General features: G+C 38.8%; 2 protein-coding genes across 4 annotated transcripts; one reads left to right on the forward strand and one right to left on the reverse strand.

Annotated features, from left to right (window-relative positions):
• The first annotated feature begins 2 nt into the window (after positions 1–2).
• Cebpz (CCAAT enhancer binding protein zeta) lies at positions 3–21,032 on the forward strand. Its single transcript, XM_005005051.4, has 16 exons — positions 3–210; positions 1,787–3,285; positions 7,172–7,403; positions 8,003–8,186; positions 9,514–9,602; positions 11,743–11,796; positions 12,223–12,325; positions 12,422–12,490; positions 13,974–14,040; positions 15,350–15,450; positions 16,536–16,593; positions 16,873–17,066; positions 17,866–17,952; positions 19,748–19,809; positions 19,893–19,974; positions 20,704–21,032. The coding sequence occupies exons 1-16, from the start codon at positions 64–66 to the stop codon at positions 20,841–20,843; spliced, it is 3,168 nt and encodes a 1,055-aa protein (XP_005005108.2). The 5' UTR covers positions 3–63; the 3' UTR covers positions 20,844–21,032.
• Cebpzos (CEBPZ opposite strand) lies at positions 6,265–24,731 on the reverse strand. 3 transcript variants are annotated; one of them, XM_023566356.2, is made up of 5 exons: positions 23,968–24,614; positions 22,473–22,588; positions 21,565–21,609; positions 20,878–20,962; positions 6,265–7,358 (listed from the first exon to the last, which is right to left on the reverse strand). In XM_023566356.2, the coding sequence occupies exons 2-4, from the start codon at positions 22,585–22,587 to the stop codon at positions 20,880–20,882; spliced, it is 243 nt and encodes an 80-aa protein (XP_023422124.1). In that variant the 5' UTR covers position 22,588; positions 23,968–24,614; the 3' UTR covers positions 6,265–7,358; positions 20,878–20,879. The 3 variants fall into 3 exon arrangements, with proteins under 3 accessions (XP_023422124.1, XP_013011369.1, XP_013011368.1); XM_013155915.2 differs by lacking the exons at positions 6,265–7,358; positions 23,968–24,614 and adding exons at positions 17,492–17,895; positions 24,670–24,731; XM_013155914.3 differs by lacking the exon at positions 6,265–7,358 and adding an exon at positions 17,492–17,895 and having other exon boundaries at positions 23,968–24,605.

The following is a 24,731-nucleotide window of genomic DNA, read 5'->3' on the forward strand; positions in this document are numbered from 1 at the left end:
CGGAAATGCGTCACGCTCCGGGCGGAAGTGAGCTGTGGCTGTGCGCGCGTGCTTTTATGAGCCATGGCTGCGGCAAAGGAACCTTTGGAGTTTTATGCCAAGCGACCCCGACCCCAGGAAGACGTGTTCGAAGATTCGGATGAGGATGATAGCGGCCAAACCAAGGATGGGTTCTCCTTGGAGGAAGTGTTGCGGCTCGGAGGCACCAAGGTATGGGCCACAGGCTCCCCTCCCGAGAGAAGGGGGACAGGCGGCGCGCTCTACCGCGGGAGAGGATAAGCGTGCGGGACTCGCATCCTAGCCCTGGAAAGTGCTTGCAGCTCTTGCTGCAGTTTTTCTGCTGCACTTTACAAAAGTGCAAAAGTTAGAATTGAACGTTTTACGCTGTGACCATCTTTAGGAAGTAGGCGAGATCTTCCTTACTGTATTGACCTGTCATTACCATCACTCTATCAGGTTTGAAAAAGCTAACTTTCTGGTCTTGACCCCGTAGCTCCAATATTTAGAGTGCCAATGATGTTAAAAATTTTTATTTTAACTCGGTATTTGCGCATGCTCGCTGTATGCGTTTGAAGCTCAAGTACATGGTTTGAACATCCTGAGAGAAACGGAAAACAAGACTTTTTAGACATACTTAAGGTGCCAGGTAGTAATTGAGAGAATAAGGAGAATACAGTGAGAAGTGTCATTACAGCTTCGGTGACATGATCGGGAAAGCATCCTTGAGAACGCATTTGAGCAAAAATCTGTAGGGCGGTGCGAATGTTGGTCGACCAATCAGAAAATAGCAAATGCAAAGTGTGGCTGAATGGTACTCTAAACAGCAGAAATGCCATTGTAATTGAGGGAGAATGAAGGGGAGACTAGGAGAAATGAAGCCTTAGCCTCATGTTTGGTCTAGAGTCACTGGAAGATTTTTGGCAAATGTATGATAGGCCGCTGTTTAAAAAAAATATCCTTTTGATACCAAACTTTGTGGGAGGTAGAGCAGGGGAAATGCAGCCCGGATGGGCAGATTCAGAGTGTGTTCTGTGCTTGTGTCATATTTAATTTTTGAGTAGAAAATACATATGAACAAGCTTTAAAAGGTTACTGGGGTTATGGGATGCATGAACAATCTTTCCCACTTCCCTTTCCCTTCATAGTTTCCCTTCTAAGAAACAGTTATTTTTACATGTGTATTTTATATTTTCCAACGATGTTCTATACCTTGCCATGTAAATACATACACACTTGAAATATATGCATGGAGGTTTTTTTTTAATACAAATGGGATCATATATTTTACATCTTTTCTGCTTTAGAGATCCTTCTGTATTGATGTATGAAATTATGTCACTTTTCATAACTGCATAAATTATTGTAGGTCTTAGCTACCTGGCCATTTATTATGGCTACATAAGTTGTAGCCAGTGTTACACTGTTTTAAGTAATGCAGTTTATTGCCTTGATTTTTCTGTTTTGTGTTTTAAGAGAATGATGAATTTACTGATCCTGTCTCATGGTCTCTGGGTTTTATGTTAAATTGGAAAAAGCTTTCCTTATTCTGAAAAGCTTTTTGGTTGTGTTATACTTTTTCATGTTATTTGTTATATTTAAATTATTGTTATATTTAAATTTCATGTTATTTGTTATATTTAAATTTTCTATTCATCACATTTCTTTGCTATAGGGTAGCAGGCCAGGTAACATCATAATAATTCAGTTCTACAGAGTTCAAAGATGAAGTTTCAACCAAAACATTGTATTTGTAATTTGTTTTTAACCTATGTATGTTTTCATGCAGCAAGATTACCTTATGCTGGCTACTTTGGATGAGAATGAGGAAGTTGTGGATGGAGGCAAAAAGGGAACAATTGATGACCTTCAAGAAGGTGAACTGAAAGCATTTATTCAAAACCTTGGTTTGGACAAATATTCAAATTCTTTCATTGAGGAAGATGAACCGGCTAAAAAAGAAAATGCCAACAAAAAAGAAGCAAAGGCTTCTAAAATAAATAATAAAAAGCAGAATGAGGCAGAAAATGAGAACGTATCGATGAGTAAGGTGAAAAATAAGGACATGGCAGGAAAGCATTCTGCCAAGAAGGGCAGTGCCATACCAAAAGTACCGAAAGAAGAACAACAGGACATGTTTGAATTTTTTGAGAGGCAGACTTTGTTACTCAAGGCTGGTGGCAAATGGTATGATCTGGAGTATACCAGTGAATATTGTTTTGAACCCCAGCCTCGGGATATTGTGTCTAAGTACAAAACCTTGGCTCAAAAGCTGTATGAATGCGAAGTCAAGTTATTCAAAAATAAAACAAATAATCAAAAGGGAGCCTCTTCTACCTGGATGAAGGCGATTGTGTCATCTGGGACACTAGGTGACAGGATGGCAGCCATGATTCTTCTTATCCAGGATGATGCTGTTCACACTCTCCAGTTTGTAGAAACTCTCCTGAGCCTTGTTAAGAAGAAGGGCAGCAAGCAGCAGTGCCTCATGGCTTTGGATACCTTCAAAGAGTTACTCATTACAGACCTCTTACCAGATAACCGCAAGCTGAGGGTTTTCAGCCAGCATCCTTTCAGCAAACTGGAACAGGTGTCCAGTGGCAACAAGGACTCCAGAGACAGAAGGTTAATATTATGGTATTTTGAACACCAGCTGAAACACTTAGTAGCTGAATTTGTGCAGGTCTTAGAAACTTTAAGTCGTGACTCACTGGAAGCCACTAAAACTAGGGCCCTCTTAGCAGCTCATGAGCTACTCTGCAACAAGCCTGAAGAAGAAAAGGCGCTTCTTATGCAGGTGGTGAATAAACTGGGAGACCCTCAGAACAGGATAGCCACCAAGGCCTCCCATCTGTTAGAGACGTTACTCTGTAAACATCCAAACATGAAAGGAGTTGTGTGTGGTGAAATAGAAAGGCTACTCTTCCGCTCAAATATCAGCCCCAAGGCTCAATATTATGCAATTTGCTTTTTAAATCAAATAGTCCTCTCCCATGAAGAAAGTGAACTGGCTAACAAATTAATAACTATCTATTTTTGTTTTTTTCGGACTTGTATCAAGAAAAAAGATATTGAGTCAAAAATGCTCAGTGCCCTTTTATCAGGTGTGAACAGGGCGTACCCTTACTCCCAGAGTGGGGATGAGAAAGTGAGGGAGCAGGTGGACACCTTGTTCAAAGTGCTGCATGTTGTAAATTTTAACACCAGTGTTCAGGCTTTGATGTTGCTTTTCCAAGTGATGAATTCTCAGCAGACCATATCAGATCGATACTATACAGCATTATACAGGTAAGTGCATAGCTTTCCACCGTGCAGCGTGAGTAGTGAGGATCTAGTAGAGTATATGTAGTGCCCAGCTTCTGGGCAAAAAGAGGCTTCACAGAACCGGACTTCAAGTTTGAGACCTTTAAGGAAATAAGCCACAGGTAGAATTGAACTTTCCTTCTCCCCTTGATCCTCAGTTCTCTGTCCTCTCTCCTGTCCAGTAATTCATTCAGGGAGGTGGGGGGACTTTTTCATTTGTTTTCTTTCCAGTATCATGGATTAAATTCAGTCTTCACACTAGCTATGCCCCTAGCCCTCTTCACTTTTTATTTGGAAACAGAGTGTCAGTAAATTGCCCAGGGCAGCTCTAAGTGGAACTTCATGCCTCAGCCTCTGAGAGTGCTAGGATCCTGCGCCTGTGCCATGGCATTGACTTTAGCAAGTATAGTTTGAGTGTTTGTACATGCTGCTTGGTCTGCCTGTTCTCCACACTGTCCACAGGCTCAGGCTGTGGCCCAGTGGAGTCCCACCCTTAGAGGCACTTAGAATAAAATACGTGAAAGATCTTGCTTGCTGTACTTTGCAGCTGTCCTGCGGCTTACCCATGGTGAGCATAGTATTATGAACAATGTGTACCTTTTTAAGCACAGTTCAAGTATACTAACAAGCTACATTACTGAAAAATGTAACCTATTGCACATACTTTTTTTTTTTTTTTTTTTTAGTAGTAGGGATTTAATGGAGGGGAGCTTTATCACTGAAAAATATCGCCAGGACTTAACAGCTTTTTTTATTTGAGATGGTATTAATAAGATGCCCCAACTGACCTTTAATTTTTGACTTCCTTGTGTCACCCCCCTGAGTGGCTGAGATTGCAGCTGTGTGTCCCTGCACCTAACTGCATAGATACATTTGTGAGAAAAAGTGTAATGTACTGGTTAATAGCAACAGTGTCTGGGTTTGAATCCTAGCCATTACTTTTACTTTGTAACTTGGGCTAATAGCTTAATTTTCATTAAAATTGTCAGTAGACATTTTATCTTACCATAATATATTAGAAGAATGTGAAGCAAATAACCTGTCTCGTGGTTATTAGCAAGATTTTGAAGCTTGCCCAAAGTTATACAGCGAGTACAAGACTGAACTGGAACTTTAGTTGAGGCAGTGCAAGATGGCAGAAATGCATGGTGAAGTAAAATCTCACACTTCATAGCCAGGAAGTTAAAGACGAAGAGACAGGGTTCCAGGGCCCCTATCCCCTCCACTAGCCCCTGCCTCCCAGAGTGCCACCACCTCTCAGTAGCACCACACTGGGAAACAAGCCCTTACCCCGTGTACTTTTGGAGGACACTTTCCAAATTACAATGTCTATGTTGACCATGTCAATCTTCATTTATATGCTAAGTGCTTAACAACCTAAAATGTGCTATCACAATATTGGCTGCTATCTGAAATGTAAATATCACACAGTTTTCTTTAATCCTGTAAATGCTGCTATCTGAGATGTAAATATTACATGATTCTTTGATCCTGTAAGTGCCTCAGGTCTGAGGCACAGTGGTTTGTGCAGAGTCACAAGATAGTAAGCCTGAGTTAGGGAGCACATCTACATCTGCTGGCTTTCGAGGTCATGATGTCTCATGGCACTCATTTGTCTGATACACTTTAAAGAATCTCAGAGATCTTGGGGCTGGGGATTTAGCTCAGCGGCATAAGCGCCTGCCTTGTAAGCAGGCAGTTGTGAGTTCGATCCCTGGTACCGATAAAAAGGAAAAAGACCAAAAAAAAAAAAAAAAAAAGAATCTCAGAGATCTTTCCATAGCTCTTTTTAAAAATTTACAATTTTTTTTTTAAAATAACAAATACTTCATGGTTTTAATTTGGTTGAAAATGTAAAGGTCTTGGTTTCTTTGTCCATGTAATGTCAGTCTGTTTAACACACCAGTATAACAACTCTGAGGCAAAGTACATTCCCAAGTTCTTTTGATTACTATTTGCCAGTTGTACTCAGAATTGGGTTGCTTTAAAAACCTGTTAAGCTATTTTAAAGTACTCATTTGCTCTTGGTTTTACTGTGAATCCTTTGAACTAAAATCCCTAACTGATAGGGATCAGAGAAATGATAGGGTTTTTTTTTTCCAAAAATAAAATGTATTAAGAATGTTAGAAACCTATTCTCTGTAAAATGGTAGAGGCAGTCCTATCTAAATTCTTAAGTATTTCTGGAATTTATGATTAAAAGTGAATTGAATGAACAGAAATACTGAAAAGTTTAGGTGTGAAAAGGGGAAGTTGAATATCTCGAAGTATCTCCAAGATGTCTGGAATTACGGGTGTGACAACCGGAGAGAATCAGTATACAAATCCATAAGAACACTTCACAGCTTAAGTACTTTGGTTTTTAGTATTAGTGGAAAACATTCGTGGAAGTGCGTAGAACTAATAAAGTAATTATCCTGTGTGTTATTCAAGCTAATCCGGGGGAATTGTGTCAATTCTTTATGTTCTGTTTTCCTGAGGTTCAGACCAATTAGGGCATTCAGAAGTTAGGATAGAGTGTATTAAAATTACCATATGAGGGGGCCAGAGGTGTAGCTCAGTGGTTAGAGGGCATGCTAAGGGGCCCTGGTTCACTCCCAATGCCCAACCCCTGCCACAGAATGAAAACTGTATGAGATTAAGAGTTGAGCTGCCTACAAGAGACTTGGGGGAGAAAAAGACAGGACTGCATAGGTTCGAGTATTTGGAAAGCTATGACAGAAAATGTTAGATTGTGTTTCTTCAGAGAACAGTAGAATTGATGGTTGGAAATTACACGGGCATAAACTACAGCTCTAGAAAAAGAGAATTTCTAGGGGCTGGAGGTAAGGCTGTGGTAGAATGGTTGACCAGCATGTGTGAGGTCAGGGTTCCATCCCAACATCAGAAAATGAAAGAGATTTCTAGTAAAACAGGTGTCCAGAATTGGGTTGGATTCCTAGTAAGTGCTCAGTGCACAACCACTTTCTATGAAAGTATATTTATTCAGTCAACAAATACTGACAGTTTTGCTGTAAGTTTAGGCACTGGGCTAACAGTAATGAATAACACACAATTCTTGATCCATTTCACATTGGGAGAAAAGGTGGGAAAGCCAAGGAAATAAAGTTTGTGAAACTAAAGAACATTCATGAGACTGGAAGAATAGAGGAACCAGCCAGGCATGGTGGCACATGCATGTAGCCCCAGCACTCAGGAGGTTGAAGCAGGAGGATTGCCTCGGTTCCATAGTGAGTTCTAGACCAGCCGGGGCTCCACAGTAAATTCAAAGACAGCCTGAACCACATAGTAAGATCCTGTCTCAAACCTCCAAAACAGAGGAACCAGGTTTAGATCTGTGGACATGCAGAGCTGCAGGAGAAGATACACAGCCAGTGCACTGGGTCAAACAACCTCTGAAGTCCTGGTAATTTTCTACTATTCATAGGTGGCCTTCACTAGAACCGCGTGGAGCCCACGTCTGGTCACCAGCGAATAGCCAGTGGTACAAGGCCAAAACCCCAGGAGTCTAGTCCCCCGCTTCATAGGAAAATTTTCATTATTGGCTTTTAGATTAGCCTTTCGGGTGAGATCTTATAGTTACATAAAAATCATACTGTTGAGGTTGGACCCTCTTGATTTATAGAAAATTTGGAAAAGAAAAAAACACACAAATGTTTCCTTTTTTCTTTTTCCCCCCTCCTGGTACCACCATCATTCTGCTTCTTCAGATCTGTAATTTTCATTTTATCTGTTAGAACAGAAATGATCTCTTACTCTAACATAAGTAGGAATTTATCTGAAAGATTACATTACCTGTTTGTGAAGTCTCTAAAACATGGTTGTGGAGACATTTCTGTAAGCAAGTATTTGATGTAATTTTATTTTACAGAAAGATCTTGGATCCAGGGTTGCTGATGTGTTCCAAGCAAGCTATGTTCCTTAACCTTGTCTACAAATCTCTGAAAGCAGACATAGTCTTGCGCCGGGTGAAAGCTTTTGTGAAGAGGTTGCTTCAAGTGACTTGCACACAGACGCCACCGTTCATATGTGGAGCTCTGTATCTTGTGTCTGAGATCCTTAAAGCAAAACCAGATTTAAGAAGTCAACTAAACAATCACATGGTATATTTTAAAACTGGTATTTAACTTGAATGGCTGATAAAATGTTTTAGTCGGTTTTGGTTTTTCTTTGTTTCAAGAACAGTAACTTAGTTCTCTGCAGCATATTCCAGTGTGAGCTCTTGGATCAGATGGACCTGAACTTTAGTGCCAGGTGTACACTAACCATGTGGGCAAGCTACTTGACCCTTCTACAAGTATACTACACTAAAGACTGCAGTTATGTTAGACAGTCAGGGAAGATTATAAGTCCTAGTTCCTGTAAAATGGAAGTAATTGCACCTGCCTAGTTGGGTTGTTTATAACATGTCAGATATCTATTTGAGGACCAAGTAATTTCAAGTAATAAAGTTCCAAAGGCTCTTGGCTCAGAAGTTAACTTTGGAGTTGGGTATGGTGGTACATGCCATAATCCTAGCACTTTAGGAAGCTGAGGCAGGAGGATCACAAGTTCAAGCCCAGCCAGGGAAGCTTAGTGAGAGCCTGTCTCAAAATAAAGGTGAAATTTAAAGGACTGGGATACAGCAGATCACGTAAGTGAATACAGACTCCTTGCACTTCTCATTCCATTAACATTTCACTTGATTCATACATTTTTCTAGGAGTCTGATGATGAAGAAAAATTTGTTGACGCAGCAGATGATGATGGCATAGAAAAGGTCACTGATGCAGACGAAGAAACAGAAGTAGATACAGTGAAAAAAGTTGAAACAGAGGAAACTGTGTCTGATACAGAAACCAAAAACCCAAAGACTGCTTCCTGGGTACACGTGAATAATTTGAAAGGTAACATGTTTTTAATCTTTTAAATTATTGTCTTGCATTTTTAAACCAGGGAGTTATTTCCCTGTTTGACTTTTACAGAAATGACTTTGTTTCCCGCAGTGCTAGGGATCAAATCCAGGGTTTTGAACATGCCAGGCAAGTGCCTCACCTCTGAGGTACATCTCCAGCAATAAGAAGTAAATTTTTAAAACAGCAAGTCGCCATTATCTTCACTTAAAAACTATACTTTTCATAGGAAATCATAGAAATTAAAGCAAATACTTTTAGAGCTGTGAGAAAACTGTGTACTGTTCACTGCACAGTAAGCTCATTTCTTCAACTACAAGTTTACACACTTCATCTGGTTACTGTTTTGGTCTTGACCTGAACATGTAAAGGCTTCAAACATGGACACGTAGAGGTACACAAATATGTTTCACACAACTGTGATTTCTAACAGAAGAATTTGACCAAATACTATGAACTGTATGAACTTCTTGGTTCTTTTGTTTAACCATCAGGTTCACCCTTTAACGTTTCTTAGTAGTATTTTACAATAGAAAATGTCTTTTGAGCTAGGAACCCTAAGTGATTTTTTTTTCCATTCATACAAACTGAATTAGCTCTTAATAGGATGTTAGAAAAGAAATCTTAGAGATGCAGGCTCTTCATTTGAGGCTGTGGAGAAGAGAACCCTAAGCTTTGAAGATCAAAAAATGTACCAGACCCATTTCTTCAGCTGTGCTGTGGACTTGTGGTCAGATTAATTTATCTCCAAGTGTAAAACTGTCAGTGAAGTACAAAAGAGGCCTGGTAGCGGCCAGGAAAGTTTTTATAAGAATTTGTCAGTTGTCCTGATAATTGAACTGAGAATAAGCCTTTAAAAAGAGACAAACCTGTGCACCTGTTCACATGTTCTGAAAATCTTGTTTTAAATTTGTTTATTCCCAAATTTCTAAGCACGTTACAGATACGTAAATTCTTACTTGGAATATCTAAGTAAGATTTTAGGGAATGCTTTAGTAACAAATACGTGGCGCACTCTGCAGCTCCAAAAGACCAGACCTGTCTTCAGATTATTTCCATCTTAACATTTACAGCCTGTTTTTTTGACACTTTTTGCTATTTAAAGAGTGTTAAATGGGTTTTTTAGTGTGATAAATATGCTGCCTGGTTTTTTCAAGAACAAATATCAGCTTAGATGCCAAGACTAATGCATGAAGTGGTTTGGAGTTTTGAATCTCGGATGCCTGTTAAAGTTTGTATCTGAAAGAACATTTAATGGTTGTAGTTTTTGTGGCCTCTTGGCTAGCAATAAATCAATGAAAAACACTGTTTTTGTTGTTAGGTGTCAAACAGTTGAATACTTATGATCCATTCAGTAGAAACCCTTTGTTTTGTGGAGCTGAAAATACAAGTTTTTGGGAACTCAAAAAGGTAAAATCATTTCAAATGCTCTTTTAAGTCATTTGTGCTATACATTCTCGCCCTTATAGATTTAACACCTTGAAGTGTTCCTTTTTCTTGTGATACATACAAGTGTCAATATAAACATTATATTTCCACATTTGAGAGAAGGAACTCTCAGGTTTTCACTGTAGAAAAGCTTAATGTGCGTGTAAAATAAAAATGTTGTACCAATGTCTTATAAATATAGCTTTTCGTAGATAAATTGTTGCATAAAACAGCTCTGTAAAAGGATAAACTTTGCTTTTGTACATTAGATATCTGCAGTTTTGCAATGGTAGAATTTTTGCCAGTAAACTTACTGTTTAAATTGCATGAGAGGACTTCATGTTTCTAAATATCCTTCCTGAAATTTCTTGGTGAAGCCAGTATCTTCCTACGCAGCTATTCTCAAAGTGTGGCCAAAGACATTTTAGGGTGTCTGACACCTCCTCAGTGAGTGTGGCAAGGTGTAGTGATCAGAAGATGCTGTCTTGTCGTTAGCAGTAGCCCTGAAGGTAGGGAAGAAGGGACGGGGGAGAAGGGGTCGTACTCCTGTTGCCCTGCCACAGATATACCGCACCACGCTGCCCTGGCAGCCATTGTGCTTTTCACTGCCATATACTTACAGAGAAGGAGAAAGCCAGTGCTGCTCCCTAATGATAAAGCAGGAAATTGTTGATTTTATTACCTTGAGTTTAAAGTACGTTCCAGTACTCCGTGTGCCAGTACCACCTAAGCTGTGTACCTGAGGATGAAGGTCGTCTCTTGAGGAAGCCTGTTTATGTCACTGTTCCAAACTCATCTAGCACTTCTTTTAGAAAGGATGACTTGAGTGTCAGACTGGTTCCTTGAACTTGAGTATTGGGAGCAGTTGTTAAAAATGAATGAATCAGGGCTGGGGATTTAGCTCAGCGGCATAAGCACCTGCCTTGCAAGCAGACAGTCATGAGTTCAATCCCCAGTACCGATAAAAAGGAAAAAGAAAAAAAAAAAAAAATGAATGAATTGGACTTGTTGCTTCAAGCAGATGTTTCAATTTTAGAAATCGTGTAACACCCGCATTGAGGTTCTACAGTGTCCCCGTATGTATAAACCTGGTGTGCTCTACCTCAGAGCTACATCCTAGCCCTGCTATCTTTTGATTTTGAGAAGCTCTCACGAAGTTGCCCCAGCTGGCTTTCAACTTGTATTCTTCCTGCCTCAACCTTCCACAGAATTGAGATTATGTGTGAAAGTTTTTTCTGATGAAATCAGTGGTGGCACGAACAGTGTGTTCTTTGTAAACTAAATGATGTACATTAGAAAGAACTGCATAACTCCATTTTTCAAGTGATTAATGCAGTTTTACACATTCATGTGTAGATAAAAGATATATTCAAAATAAGCCAGTTCTAAATACAAATGCCAAAAGCCATTTGAACATAGTTTCACATTCAGTATTATAACTAATGTTCAGTTTTGGTAAAATATCAAAGAAAGTCCAAGCTTGATTAAAGACTTATGAATCCTCCCTTTTCTAACACTATACCTGCATTGAAGCTAGATTTTCTATGTATGTGTGAACTAACATGGAATACAGCAGCAGATAAAAAGAAACCACTGTCCTTCATTAAGCCAGACGTTGAATGGGCTGCAAAATTGCAAACTGATGTATTCTTCTTGTTAGAGCCATTTATTTTCCATAAACATACATAGTGGATTTATTATTTGTTTGGTACCTGGGGTTGAACTCACGACCTTGTGCTTGCCAGGCACGTACTTGCACCACTGAGCCAAATCCTTGGCACCTCAATTTATTATTTTAAATGAACTGTAATATCTTCAATTCTTCTGTTGTAATTTCTAGTAAATATCAGTCAGTATAACCTAGTAAAAGAGCACTTATAATCCTTGATTTATAAGGGTATGGTGCCAGGGATCAAGCCTTTGCCTGCTAAGTGTGAGGTCATGAGTTCAATCCCTGGTACCAAAAAGAAAGTGTATAAAAAGGTCCTGAGACTGTGATGTTCAAGAATCACTTTTCTGATGTATTGGCTTAAGTTTTAGTTCTTTGAACGTTTTAAAATAAGCTGTATGTAGTAAGAGTTGATACTGGACTTAATGACATTCTTCATACTTCTCTTTTTAGTTATCTGAGCATTTTCATCCCTCCGTAGCGCTTTTTGCGAAGACTATCCTCCAGGTGAGTCTAAAATACTCAAAAGATAAGGAAAGAAAACTTATTTTTATAGCTTTTGATAACCAAAACAGGTCAGACAACGTTTTATCCACTGGATAGAATCATACAGATTTTACTGCTCTTGTAAAGAGCAGTGATTGGTGTAATGCACAGTAGTAAATAATTCTTCCCTCCCCGCAAGATGAATAGAAATACACCACAGCAGTTATTTACCAATTCTGCCTTAATGTTTTGTCCCTTCAGAGTTTGGTTCCTGTCTAATTGAATGGTGGTATTTTTCCAGTATAATGTGCACAAGGTTATTTAAAGGGTTATTACTTATTTGTACCTGATGCAATGTAGTATATGTTTTTCCTTTTTTGCCCCTTATGTAGTAAACCCGTATTTTTTTTAACTTATGTTCTTAATCTCCCACTCCCCACTTTCCAGGGAAATTATATTCAGTATTCAGGGGACCCACTGCAGGATTTCACACTAATGAGATTCTTAGATCGGTTTGTATACCGAAATCCAAAGCCACATAGAGGCAAAGGTACGTTTCCATATCACGGGACCATTTCACAGTTGATATTTAGTAATAACTCAAGCATATAACTCAGTTTTAAACTGTCATGGTTTTACATTTCAGAAAACACGGACAGTGTTGTGATGCAGCCCAAACGGAAACATTTTATAAAGGATATTCGCAGCCTTGCTGGTAAGTATCAGACCTGGACATTAGGAACCAACAAGCACAAAACAGTAAAAGAGACATTGTGTTGATGTTTTCTTCTACTTTATCAAAGTAAAATTTCAAATATATCCAATGTAAACAAAATGGTGTAACAAACTCTCCTGTGCTAGCCACCGCCCCGCTGTAACATTACCACCATTTTGCCTTTGTCCTGTCATCCTCTCGTGTCACTTCCATTCATAACCCCACCTGTGTAACCCTTATTTTCAACCTCTCCAACATGGGCTTAGAGGAACAAAACATACACCCCTGGCTTTTCACAGAGCCATATTTTACTTATCTGCAGTCCTGGGAGCCAAACACAGCCTTGCACAAGGCAGGCAAGTACTCTGCCACTGAGCTACCTCCCCCAGCCCAGAGGGCATCATCTGAAAATTAGTTCATTTCCTCCTACATTTAGTATTCACCTACCGAATCCAGTCTGTCTGTCTACTCACAGGAGGCTGCCTACCAGATCTGACCTCCCTTTTTTCAGAGATTAGGGTTAAGTCAGACAAACTGACTTTACAGCCATCCAAAATGTAAAGGAACTTACTCAAAGTTTAGAAGATGTTTATACAGTAATGACCCAAAACTGTCTCTAATCAAAGTGAGTCATAAATTTTAATTCTGAAGAGGGAAAGCTGATTTTTCTGTTTTCTGATACCAAGTCTTGCTATCCAGGCTGGGCCCGATTCACAGCAGTCCTGCCTCAGCCTCCTGGTGCGAGGCTTACAGCTGTGCGCCACCACACCCAGCACAAACGCTCTTGTAGTTACTTATTTCTTAGTTTTCCTCAGTGTTAAAGTTTGAAAATTTCTGTTTATCTCTACTTACTGTTCATAGAATGGCAAACACTGTCATTTTTCTGAGATTAAAAAGTCAAGCTTTTTTCTTTTTCTAATTTTTTTATTAGTGCCATACATAAAATGATCACATTCATGATAGGGAACGTGTACTTATACATAATGTATCTTCTTTTTGCCAGCTCACCTCCCTTCAAATGTCCTCTGCCCACCCCCATTTACAAAAGTTTTGTAAGTAAAAAGCGGCAGAACTGAAGTGATTATTCAGGGCCAGAGGTTTAGCTCAGCAGTGTAAGTGCCTGCTTGGCAAGCGCAAGATTGTGAGTTCAAGCGCCGGTACTTAAAAAAAAGGGGATTATTCACTAGGAAAACTCCTTGAATTTTTTATTTCTTGAAATTTGCACCCTGGATGCAGTTTGAAGGGTGATGAACTCGTTTCAGTGTGACTGGGGAGCACGCTGCCTGCTTTTCTCTGTCGACAATCATTAGTTTCAAATGTTGCGTCTTCTCCACACAGACTTCTCCAGTGACTGGCCGGTACACTGCCAGCTCCCGTCTGTCCACTTTCCTCACATTTTATGATTATACAATTGTAAAGATGCTTTTAAGAAGCATAAAATGGGTTACTATAAAACATTACAATGCATTGATTTGTTTTGTAGTGAATAGTAAAGAGTTCCTTGCAAAAGAAGAAAGCCAGATACCAGTGGATGAAGTGTTTTTCCACAGGTAATATACATAATACAGTTCCACCTGGGAGAACCAAATTCTTAGAGTTCATAAAATGTTCTGTTAACGTTGGCATACTTTTAAAAGATCAGATCATACTTTTAAAAGAGGCTGTGTCTGTGTCTTTTTGTTGGGCAGTTAAAGTCACTCGTGGCACTAATCTTTAAATATCTTAGTGAAACTAGAAACAGTTTGGGGATTTTAACAATTCTGTGTATAAAGTTTGGTTTATGAACCTAACTCAGGAATTTAGTGTGCATTAACTTTTTAATATAGTAAATTTTATAGGCATAAAGCCTGTATTAGTTTAATGGAGTGATAAATAATTTGTCCAGTCTGTGGCTTTGGAGCAGAATCAATCAAATTCATTGTGCTACTAGAGAAAGTAATTCTAACCCTACTAACATTATTATTAATGCTTGTACTAGTAATCTTTATCAGGTTGGGTCTAGGTAGAATTGTGCTTTCTAAAAATATTTCATGTAACTTTGAGGGTATGATGGCATCAGGAAAAACGTTTTTCTGTATCTAAACCATAGGAATATGGCTAACTGATAAATATAAAGTCATTTAAACCTGAATAATTCTTAAATCACTAGTGTTGAAGCTGTGTTTCTACGCATTTGGCTTTGTGAGTGTTGTAATTTTTTCTTGCAGAGCTGGGTGTCAAACCCAGGAGGACCTCATGCATGCTAGGCAAAAGCTGTATCGCACACAGACACTACAATGCCATGTCCATTAAATGAGTTTGGGTAGCTTTATGAAATACAAGTTTGTAAGCAACTCAGATCTTTGAAATTCATCACACTTCGTATTTCAAATGTTCACAGGGCTCAATGAATTCAAAGCTATTTTTGTATATTGAATATACAAGCTGTATTTGGCAAGTGGTTAGGGTCGAACCCAGAGCCTTCACACGGTGCTGTATCTTCAGGGGGCAGTTAAGACAGGGTCTCACTACACAGTTCAGGCTGACCTTAAACTCACTATGTAGTGCAGGCTGGTCTACAACTTACAGTGATCCTCCTGCCTCAGCCTTTTGAGTGCTGAGAATACAGGTGTGCACCACCATGCCCAGCTTCCGTTTTCATTCTGACATAGGCTATCACCAAATTGTCCAGGCGGGGCCCGAACTTGCGGTCCTTCTGCCTTACCTTCTCGTAGTACTGAGATATAGGCATGAACCACTAACCCAGTTTATAACAAGCTTTTATGATTGTGATTTGTCATTGGTGATAGGTGCTTTGATTGTTCAATTATAAGATTAGAACTTTACTAAAATTAATTGTGTAACATCATTGTATTTTAGGTATTATAAAAAAGTTGCTGTTGTAAAAGAGAAACAAAAAGCGAATACAGATGAAGAGAGTATAGAAGACGTGGATGATGAGGAATTTGAAAAGATGATTGGTAATGTTCTTTTATTGACTCAGTTTGTCAGGTAATCTATTAGAAGTGAGTTTAGTTTTTAAAAATCATTAACTGATTATTATGAAAATCATAATACCAGCTTAAATATTTGGTAACAACACTTTTTAAAAATGATTCTATTGTGAACAGTATGTTATGAAAATTTTGTTTATATGAGTATATTAACTCTTAAGGTGAAATCTTTTATAAGCTTTCTTTTTTTCTAAGAGACAGAGTTTCATTGTATAATTCAGGCTGATTTTGAACTCACTGTGTAGCCCAAACTGGTCTCAAATTCATGGTGATTCTCCTGCCTCAGCTTCCTCGTGCTAAATTTCAGGCACGGGCCACAGCAGCCCGCTCATAATCTGACTGCATTATTGGTAGCAATAGTCTTGCTGTTTTATCTTTTGTATCCACAAAACTTGAAAACTTTAAATGAAAATGTAACTGAAATGAAACACGTGGGAAACTGGAAAACCTTACACTGATTTCATTTATTTTGTTTTGGTTTTTGGTACCAGGAATCAAACTCAGGATCTTGTGCTTGCCAGGCAAATGAAATGAGTTTTTTCATTTTTATTGCATATTATACCTATTAGATGCAAGCACTTAAATGCTATATTTCTTCTATGGTAAAAAGAACTATTATTACTGTTTAGGAGTTTTTTGGGATTTTGTTATTTCCCCCTCCCCTTTTCAAGGCAGAGTCTCACTCTGTAACTCAGGCTGCTCTAATTCAGTGTGCGGCCGAGGCCACCCTCACACTCATAGCAATCCTCCTGCCTCAGCCTTGAGTGCTGCGATTACAAGTCTGTGTCACCACACTGAGCTATAACTATTAAATGTTACTTTTCTTTTTCCATTAAAAAAATCTGTAATGAATTTGGAATTGGTCAGAAGTCACTTTAGAGATTTCATTAAAATCGGTATGTCACAGGCTTATATACATTGATAAGACATACCAACAATAGTCACATTTGTATCATTTTGAAAGAATTGTAATGTTTAGTGCAGTCAGTTCAGCTGTAACACACTGACTGTGTTACTCTGTTACATCTCACAATCTGTATATTCTCTGGCAGACACATTTGAAGATGATAACTGTTACACTTCTGGAAAGGGTGACCTTGATTTTGTAAGGTAATAAACTTTTTTAAATCTTTTTACTGTTTCCCAACATTTCTGAAATTGTTGTCCCTTACAGTAGTATACTTCAGAACTATGTGATACACAGGGGAAATTTACTCAACCAAGTCTGGGTAGTGTGAGTGTAGCAGTACTGTTTTTATTTTTATTACGCATATTACTGTTACGCTTTAAACATTTTGTAATTCTTTTGAGTATTTAACAGCCTAGTCAATCATCAAAATATGCTTTAGAAAAATACATGCTGTTTTATAAGTTTTGGGGTTTTTCCAGCAATATGAAAAAGACGAAAAAAAGAGCTAAGGACAACTTGGAAGATGAAGATTCAGAGGGAAGTGACAATGAATTTGGTAACTTAGACGATGAAGAAGTTTCTTTAGGAAGCATGAATGAGGACTTTGATGAACTTGATGATGATGGAGGAACGTTCATGGACGTGTCAGATGAGGGCAGTGAGGGCGCTCCAGGTAAGCAGTTCGTAACAATGAGTCACAAACTGTATCTTTCTTCCTTATTCTGATGCCTAGTTTTCCTAGTATGGGTTTCTTTGTTTCTTGTTTGTTTTGGTTGGTCTTTTTGAGACAGTCTCAATGCAGTTCAAGCTGGCCTTTAACTCACTGTGTAGCCTAGGCTGGCCTCGAACTCAGTGATCCTCCTGCCTCAGCTTCAGCCTCAGCCTCAGCCGTGTACCACAACACTCAGTATAGTAAAGGTTTTTAATATGGTCCTGTATTCATATTAATACTTATACCCAAGAAAGGGTATAAAAGGGCCCTTCGCCTTCTCATTTGGAACTTAGAAAGTTTTCTGGAAGGTTTTATTTTTTAATGCAGGTTAGTTTTGAGTGTTTGACTTTTATTTTGATCAACAATTAGCCTCTCCACACTATCTGTTGATTTGTTATGTTGATGCTTTAATGGTAGAACAGTGATTAGCAGGGGGCAGAGATGCAGCTGTTAGGATTCCCTGTAGCATATGTAAACCCTCAGTTCAGTCCCCAGCAAAGATTAATCAACATTTTATAAAAGCTTATTATTAATCAGACCTATAGCATAAAGAAAGATGAACGATTTATCTTACTGTTACAAATTAGCGTAGAATACCAAAATTGTATCTTTGGCCTGTTTTCTAACCTTTCTTCATGAACTGCCAGTAAACACAAACCCATCCAGTATCCTGCTGTGGGGCCACAGGAGGAGTTTCTTGTTTTAAGGAGTTTCCAGTTATGTTCAAATTACTTCATAGCAGTTTTTTGTTGGGTAATAGAACTTGATGACGACAACTCCAAAGACAATACTAAGAAAAATAAAAGAAAGAGCACAGGTGATGTTGACTTCGCTGGTTCATTTCTAGGTAAGAAAATGCATATACTCTTTCTTAAACCTAAGCAGTGTCCATGTAAAAATGAGAAATACGCTTTTCTAATTGGCTAGTATAATTTAGGTGTTTTTTGTTCCTTAAAGATGTTTTGTACTATTTCCCATGTATACATTAACGATTCTTCTCTTCCTGTGTTCCTTCCTCTCACATTTAAATGTATCTGCATCCTCTCTTCCTGTTTAAAGCAATCAAATTATATATAAACCCTGAATTTTCAAGATTTGTGTTGCCTTTCTTTCTCTTTTTACCTTTTTCTTCGATTTTTTACCCTTTGCCATTTGACTTACAAAAATCTGTGTTCCTTTAATTTTTTTGGTATCTGCTAAGATAAAACAATTCTAATCTCAAAATATGTAACTAGAACATATGAATTATTCCTGCTAGTTTTTCCTTTTTTTAATAGTTCTATGTTTTATAGTATAACATTTGTAAGGTAATAATAAAGAAGTGCTGTATCAGGTGACAGTTTTTAGTTTTATTTATTTATTTATTTATTTAGTCTTTTTCCTTTCTATCAGTACCAGGGATCGAACTCACAACCTCCTGCTTGCAAGGCAGGCGCTTATGCCACTGAGCTAAATCCCCAGCCCCCCAATTTTTAGTTTTTAATAACAATGTAGGAAACAGGGCCAGGTGTCATGGCGCATACCAGAGAAGGATCACTGAGAATTCAAGGCCAACCTTTCTGGTTTCTGTTTCTTCATGAACATAAAAACAAATAAAAATAATTTTTAAATATCTTAGTTACATATTGTTAGTAGTTCCTCAGATACTTAAACCTACCAAATTTGAATGGGCTCTTTAAAATGCAACTAGCAATATCCCTTAATAACTAGACACCAGATATTCAAATTATAATGGTGTTTTTCCAGATCATACTTTCCCTTAAGTGTGATTCAAGATATCTGAAAGCATAATACAAAGTAGGGTTCCTCCAGAAAATCCCTCAGAGTAGAATGCTGCTCTAACACAGACCTGCGGAGCTGGTTATCAAAAGCTGCCCTGCAGAAGCCTTGCTTTGGATAATAAACGCTGCTTCAGACTAGAAGATTCCAATGATAATAGTATGTGCCACAGATTAAGGGTACCTGGCACAGTTGACTGAAATAAAAGGGAATTTTGCTTAGATTTAATAATTATTTGACCCTCTGGGTATTACTATATATCCACACACTGGATTATCATTAAAAATAAATAATCGTTAAGAAAACTTTAAGAACTACTCAGTGAAATACAATAAACATCTATAGGAAATGAGAGTTTACACAGTTGTTACATATAATGTAAGTTTCAGATTAAAAAAAATTAAGATGGGATGCTTTAGAAACTTTTATCACAAGTGTCTCTGACATGTTTACATAGACTTGCATGTGACTGTTCATAATCCCATTTATTCATTAATACCAAAAACTAGACACAACCCAAATGCCCAATAACTGATGAACGGATAAATGTAATGTGGCACATCCACACAGTACCCTGTGATTCTGTTCTGCCAGTGGAGTAAAGTATGATACGGCTTCTTTGATAACATAATAAACATGTTCAACCAGCTTTTTCTTAGTAAGGCATCTGAATCAAGTTTTGCTTTATTCCAAAATCCATCTGGGTCATCAGTAGAATTTTAATCTTGTCTGATAGTACAAAATTTCACAGGTAACAACTGTATTTTCCCCAAATATAATTTTTAAATAAAGTCATGTTGAGAAATTTATATTTTCTCCAAAAACCATTCGGTATTGAGTAATACAGCCAATATACTTTTTAGGACCAAAAAAGAAAAAGAAACGAAGCCTCCATGACTCCAGCCTGTTTGTATCTGCTGAAGAGGTAAGACTGCTGTGCTGCTTTGAGGAGATGGCTATTCTACATTATTTTAAGTTTCCTAATGAATACATACTTTTGTTTTTAAGTTTGGCCACCTGTTGGATGAAAATATGGGATCCAAATTTGATAACATTGGCATGAATGCCATGGCTAACAAAGACAATGCAAGTAAGTAACTTGAATTTTCAGTCCAAGTTTGTATAACAGCCTTGGCCTAGGGATGTAGGTCAGTGGGCAGTGTTTAATTAGCGTGCAGTGGGGCTCTGGACTTGATTACAGTACCACAAAGGTAGGGGGAGGTGAAATAAAATAGCCTTCACTTAAAATTAGAAGATGGATTTCTGGAGAACCTTTTTAGGGTACCCTACAATCTGGAAAGGATAGCTTTTTCAAATGTTCCCCTCTGGATGATAAAGGTTAAAATGTATTTAGACCACAAATACTACATACTGCAAAAATTGGGTTTCACATGACATGCATGCTACTTTCATATAGTATAAACGTGCTAACTTCACATGCTTAAATACTTTTAATTCTGATTTTAATAGTTCACTATGCCTCCACAAATAAAAGAGCTCAAGAAAAAGAAAATCTTTATAGGGGCTGGGGATTTAGCTCAGCAGCATAAGCACCTGCCTTGCAAGCAGGAGGTCATGAGTTCAATCCCTGGTACCGATAAAAAAAAAAAAGAAAATCTTTATAGAGCATTTTTTTTCCTTTCCCCTCCTTCATGTTTTATTTGTAAAACAAGTTTTTGACAGTAAAAGGAGAAGAGCAGGGAAACAAGGGGTGGGTTTACCTAGTGGGTGGAAGCCAGGGGCCATGGGCCACCTAAGCACAGCATTCTGTGGGACTCTAGCGTCTAACGTGTGACACACCATCTTTCTTCTCTTAAAGGTCTCAAACAACTTAGATGGGAGGCTGAACGGGATGACTGGTTACACAACAGAGATGTGAAAAGTATCATCAAGAGAAAGAAAAATTTCAAAAAGAAAGGGCTAAAAAACACTCAAAAAACTAAAAAGCAAAGGAAATGAGAGTTACTGATGTAAAATATAACATTCTACTTACTCCTAATTTTTGCTATCCAGCCATTTTTCTTGATCCTGTTCCCTGGTTCCATAAATTCCAGCCTGTTCAACGGATTTGTAATAAACTATAAATAAAAATAGCTGTCACTTATAATACCATGTAAAAATGTTATTAAACTTAACATTGAAAAATCACTTTTGCATATTGCTACATAATAAAAAGGACAAAAGATTACATATTTTACATACAACCTCTATTCACTCCAGTTAATTACTGTAATGAACTGTTACTTTATACCAGATAATGTGCTTTGAAGAACATAATCTCTTCTTGCTTAATCCTAATAATCATATAAGGTAGGTATTAACTCTATTAGAGAAAGAAGCAGCTCTAAGAGGTTAGCACACCTGAGATAAAACCAGTCTTAAAACCAAAAGTTTAGCTTGTGATTTGCTTCCATCACCACCTTTCAATACATCTCATTCTGAAGTCTGTGTTGTTAACCATTGGAAAAATTAAGAATCCAGCTGTGCTCTCATCTAGGTAACTATAGGTAAGAATTTTTCCCTGTTGGTCTCAGAAGGAACTACAATATGGCATAGTATTGTTAGAAATACTAGCTAATAATATAATAGTAATAAGTAACATAATAAACAGTAGTGTAATAATAACAGTCACTTCCCCTTTAGTTATGAAAAAGTTACTACAGTTTAAGGGAAAACATACCTTCTAAGATGAAAGGAAATTTCTTACTCATTGTTTGCCTGAAATCTGATTAAAAAAAAAAAACCGTAAATTAGTTATGATCAAGAAACTCACAGTATCAACACACAAGCCACAATTTCGTGCTTTAGGAGCTATATGATGGGAATCAGGTCGGAAATTTGTTCTAAGATCTTAACTCAGGAACTAAAACTTTTTCAGTAAGATTTAAAATTGTGCTGCCTGGTAAGCACAAGGTCCTGAGTTCAATTCCCAGTACCTCCCCCCCCAAAAAAAAATTTAAAATGATTTGCCTTAACGTGGAGCCTCCTTACACCTATTTTAAGAGTTTTTAAAATCTGTATATGTGATGTAATTTTACTTAAAAATGAAAAATATATTTAAAAGCAAGATTTCTAGTTTCAATATAATTTTGAGTAACTTTATGGCTTTTTGTAATGGATATCACTTTACCGTGACAAATTTGAAATAAGATCATTCGTAGTATGTTCAAGCATTTTCAGTGATGAATGGGAAATGCTTTCAGTGCCCACCGTTGACTCAGAGAAAATTCTAAGTATAGCCCAAGAATACAGCATTGTCAGAATACAGTCATGTCACCTCTTTCTCAGTCTAGCAAACGAGGAATTGTAATGTGCAGGCTGTTTACCTATGTGCTTCCCAAACTAAGCCAGACAAAGGACACTCATTCTTCCAACCAGTGACGTGCATGGAGATGTGAAATATGTTTATAAGGGAGACGAAAATCCTCCAGCTTACAGTGAATCCTTCATTTGCCCTTCTGCCCATAAAAACATGTAGTACATTGAATCCATAAAGCATTTTTACCACAAATGCCATTAGCATTTATACTCAAAATGCATTAGCAAACTGTATAGTATAGAAAGCATTCACTTCTAAATTGTGATTACCTTGGCTTGTGTTCATCTTATTAAACAAAAAATATGCTCCAAAAACACCCACAAGTTCAGCTACTAAAATTCCTTTAAAGATCTTCTTTGCCAGTGGTTCCATACTGCGAGGCATCCTGGGTTTAACAGTAACAAGTATGAAATTGAGCATATTTCATCACATTATAAAAATCCACTCAGTTTAAGAAGTTTATACAAGATAAGATCCCAAAGTTACTGTACATTTATTTCAAGCTATCCTATACAGTTTTCAATTTCCATATGTGAGGGGCATAATAAATCAAAGATAGGTGATAAACCAATTGTTTCTTGTTCCTGAAGAGTTATGGTCTATAATTACATTACTTAAGTGGCTTGTTTAAAATGTATTCCTGCCAAATGTGGTAGCACACACTTGTAATCCCAGCACTCAGGCTGAGGCAGGATTGCCTTGAGTTTGAGGCCAGCCTGGGATACACAGTTTGAGATGAGCCTGCACTATAAAGTGAGGCCAAGTCTCTAAAATAAAATACAATGTGTATTCCTGAACCTCAGCTTACAGTTTTCTACTCCCCAGTCTTTAGATTCTGATGCAGCAAAAGCTGTTTTGGGTATCCCAGGAAGCTGCCCTTTGTTTAGAAGCACCCCAAGTAATTTTGATACAAAAGGCCAATAGGCACATGAGGAGGAAAAGTTGATTGGGTTATGACACAATAACAAAACTACAGACAGTTTAGATCTTGATTCCCTTCCTATAAAAGCTAATCAGGGAAGTTTATTGGGCTGGGAGTGGCAGGTGCGCTTAGCATGGTATTGAATCACCACCCAAAAAAAAGCCAGAGTGGGTCTCTTTCATTTTCTAAAGCTGAGCAAGAATAACAGCTACATAACAAGAAATCACCATAGGCCTATTTCTGAATACACGCATCATGAACCCTTATCTTTACTCTGCCTCCACATAACCTTAAAGTCAAAAATGCAAGAATTAGCTTGTAACTTCGGTTTTTACTATTGTGTCACATGTGCTCCGTAGAGACAGAACTAGTTTTCTAGTACTCTCCAGGCCCACTGTCTGCTCACCGGCAGGCAGTTGCTCTATCTGTTTCCACCTCATTTTCACAATGCCTGAGGTAGATTCTTATTACAAGATGCCCTTCTCCCCAAATTCCCTTTTCCATTCTGACAGTGTTATCCCAGACTCCCCCACACTTGCTCAAATTTAAATCTGTTAAGACAAATGATGCAATCAATGTAAGTTAAAAAGAACTTAGAAACAACCAAGAGGGGGGTGATAGACTTCTCAGGTCACTTCTGATGATCCAGGGGCAAACACACACACACACACACACACACACACACACACACACACACACACACACACACACACGGGCTCGCGAGCACACAGAACCTACTCGTGCCCAGTTCCACAACGTAAGGAATCCAAGACTTTTGTTAGGAAAGGGTGATGCTCAAGCCTCAAAAAGTAATGCTCAAATAACTGTAAAAAAGCATTTACCTTCCTTAAGTGATGTGCTTATTTCTTTCCACTCCCTCAGTTTCAGGAGTGTTTCAACCGACTGATAAAACCCATTTGGCAGAGCGGAACATGGGGAGGGGGCATCCAGAGGCCCTTCTGACTTGGCAGCATAGGCAGAGCCTGGACTTCGAAGGAAGGGCTGCTGAAAATGAAACCGCATGCCAGCCTCACAAAAAAGCAGGGCTGCGAGGCCCGCTCCAGAGCCCAAGCTCTGGACCCCGCGCGGCTGGGCGCCCAGATTCCCCGATCTGCGGCTGCGCCTGCGCTTTTGGGATGTGACCCGCAAGGCTCCGCGCCTGCAGGCGCCTGGACTCCCGACGCGGGGTCTCAGACTGCACGCGGCGACGAGGTTCCCTAGCATATGACCTGGGCTTCGACGAATACAGCGGCAGCAGGCGCTGCCGCGCGGCTCGCACAGCCACCTCACTCCCGGGGCCGGGGCTCGCGGCTCGGCCAGGGCGCACGCGCCGACCCCAGGCCGAGGTCGCCCGGCGACCCGGAAACGCTCGGGTCACCGTCCATGAACTGGAGGTGACGAGTGTCCGTCGCCCTCCCCAGAACCTGGAAAGTCTCTCACCACACGCACATACACACAGCCACACAAACACACACCACGCGCCTCTTTGTCGCACTGCGAAGAAATTCAGCACACGCAGCGGGAGCAGCCCACCGCCCTCCTACCTGCAGCACGCGCATCCAGCGGCGCATGCGCAAAGCCTCGGCACCGCCCCTCCCACCGTCGG

Source organism: Cavia porcellus, unplaced genomic scaffold (genome assembly GCF_034190915.1).
Source record: "Cavia porcellus strain 051 isolate PalLab524CR breed Dunkin Hartley unplaced genomic scaffold, mCavPor4.1 scaffold_1, whole genome shotgun sequence".
In the NCBI taxonomy this organism is placed as follows: Eukaryota; Metazoa; Chordata; class Mammalia; order Rodentia; family Caviidae; genus Cavia; species Cavia porcellus.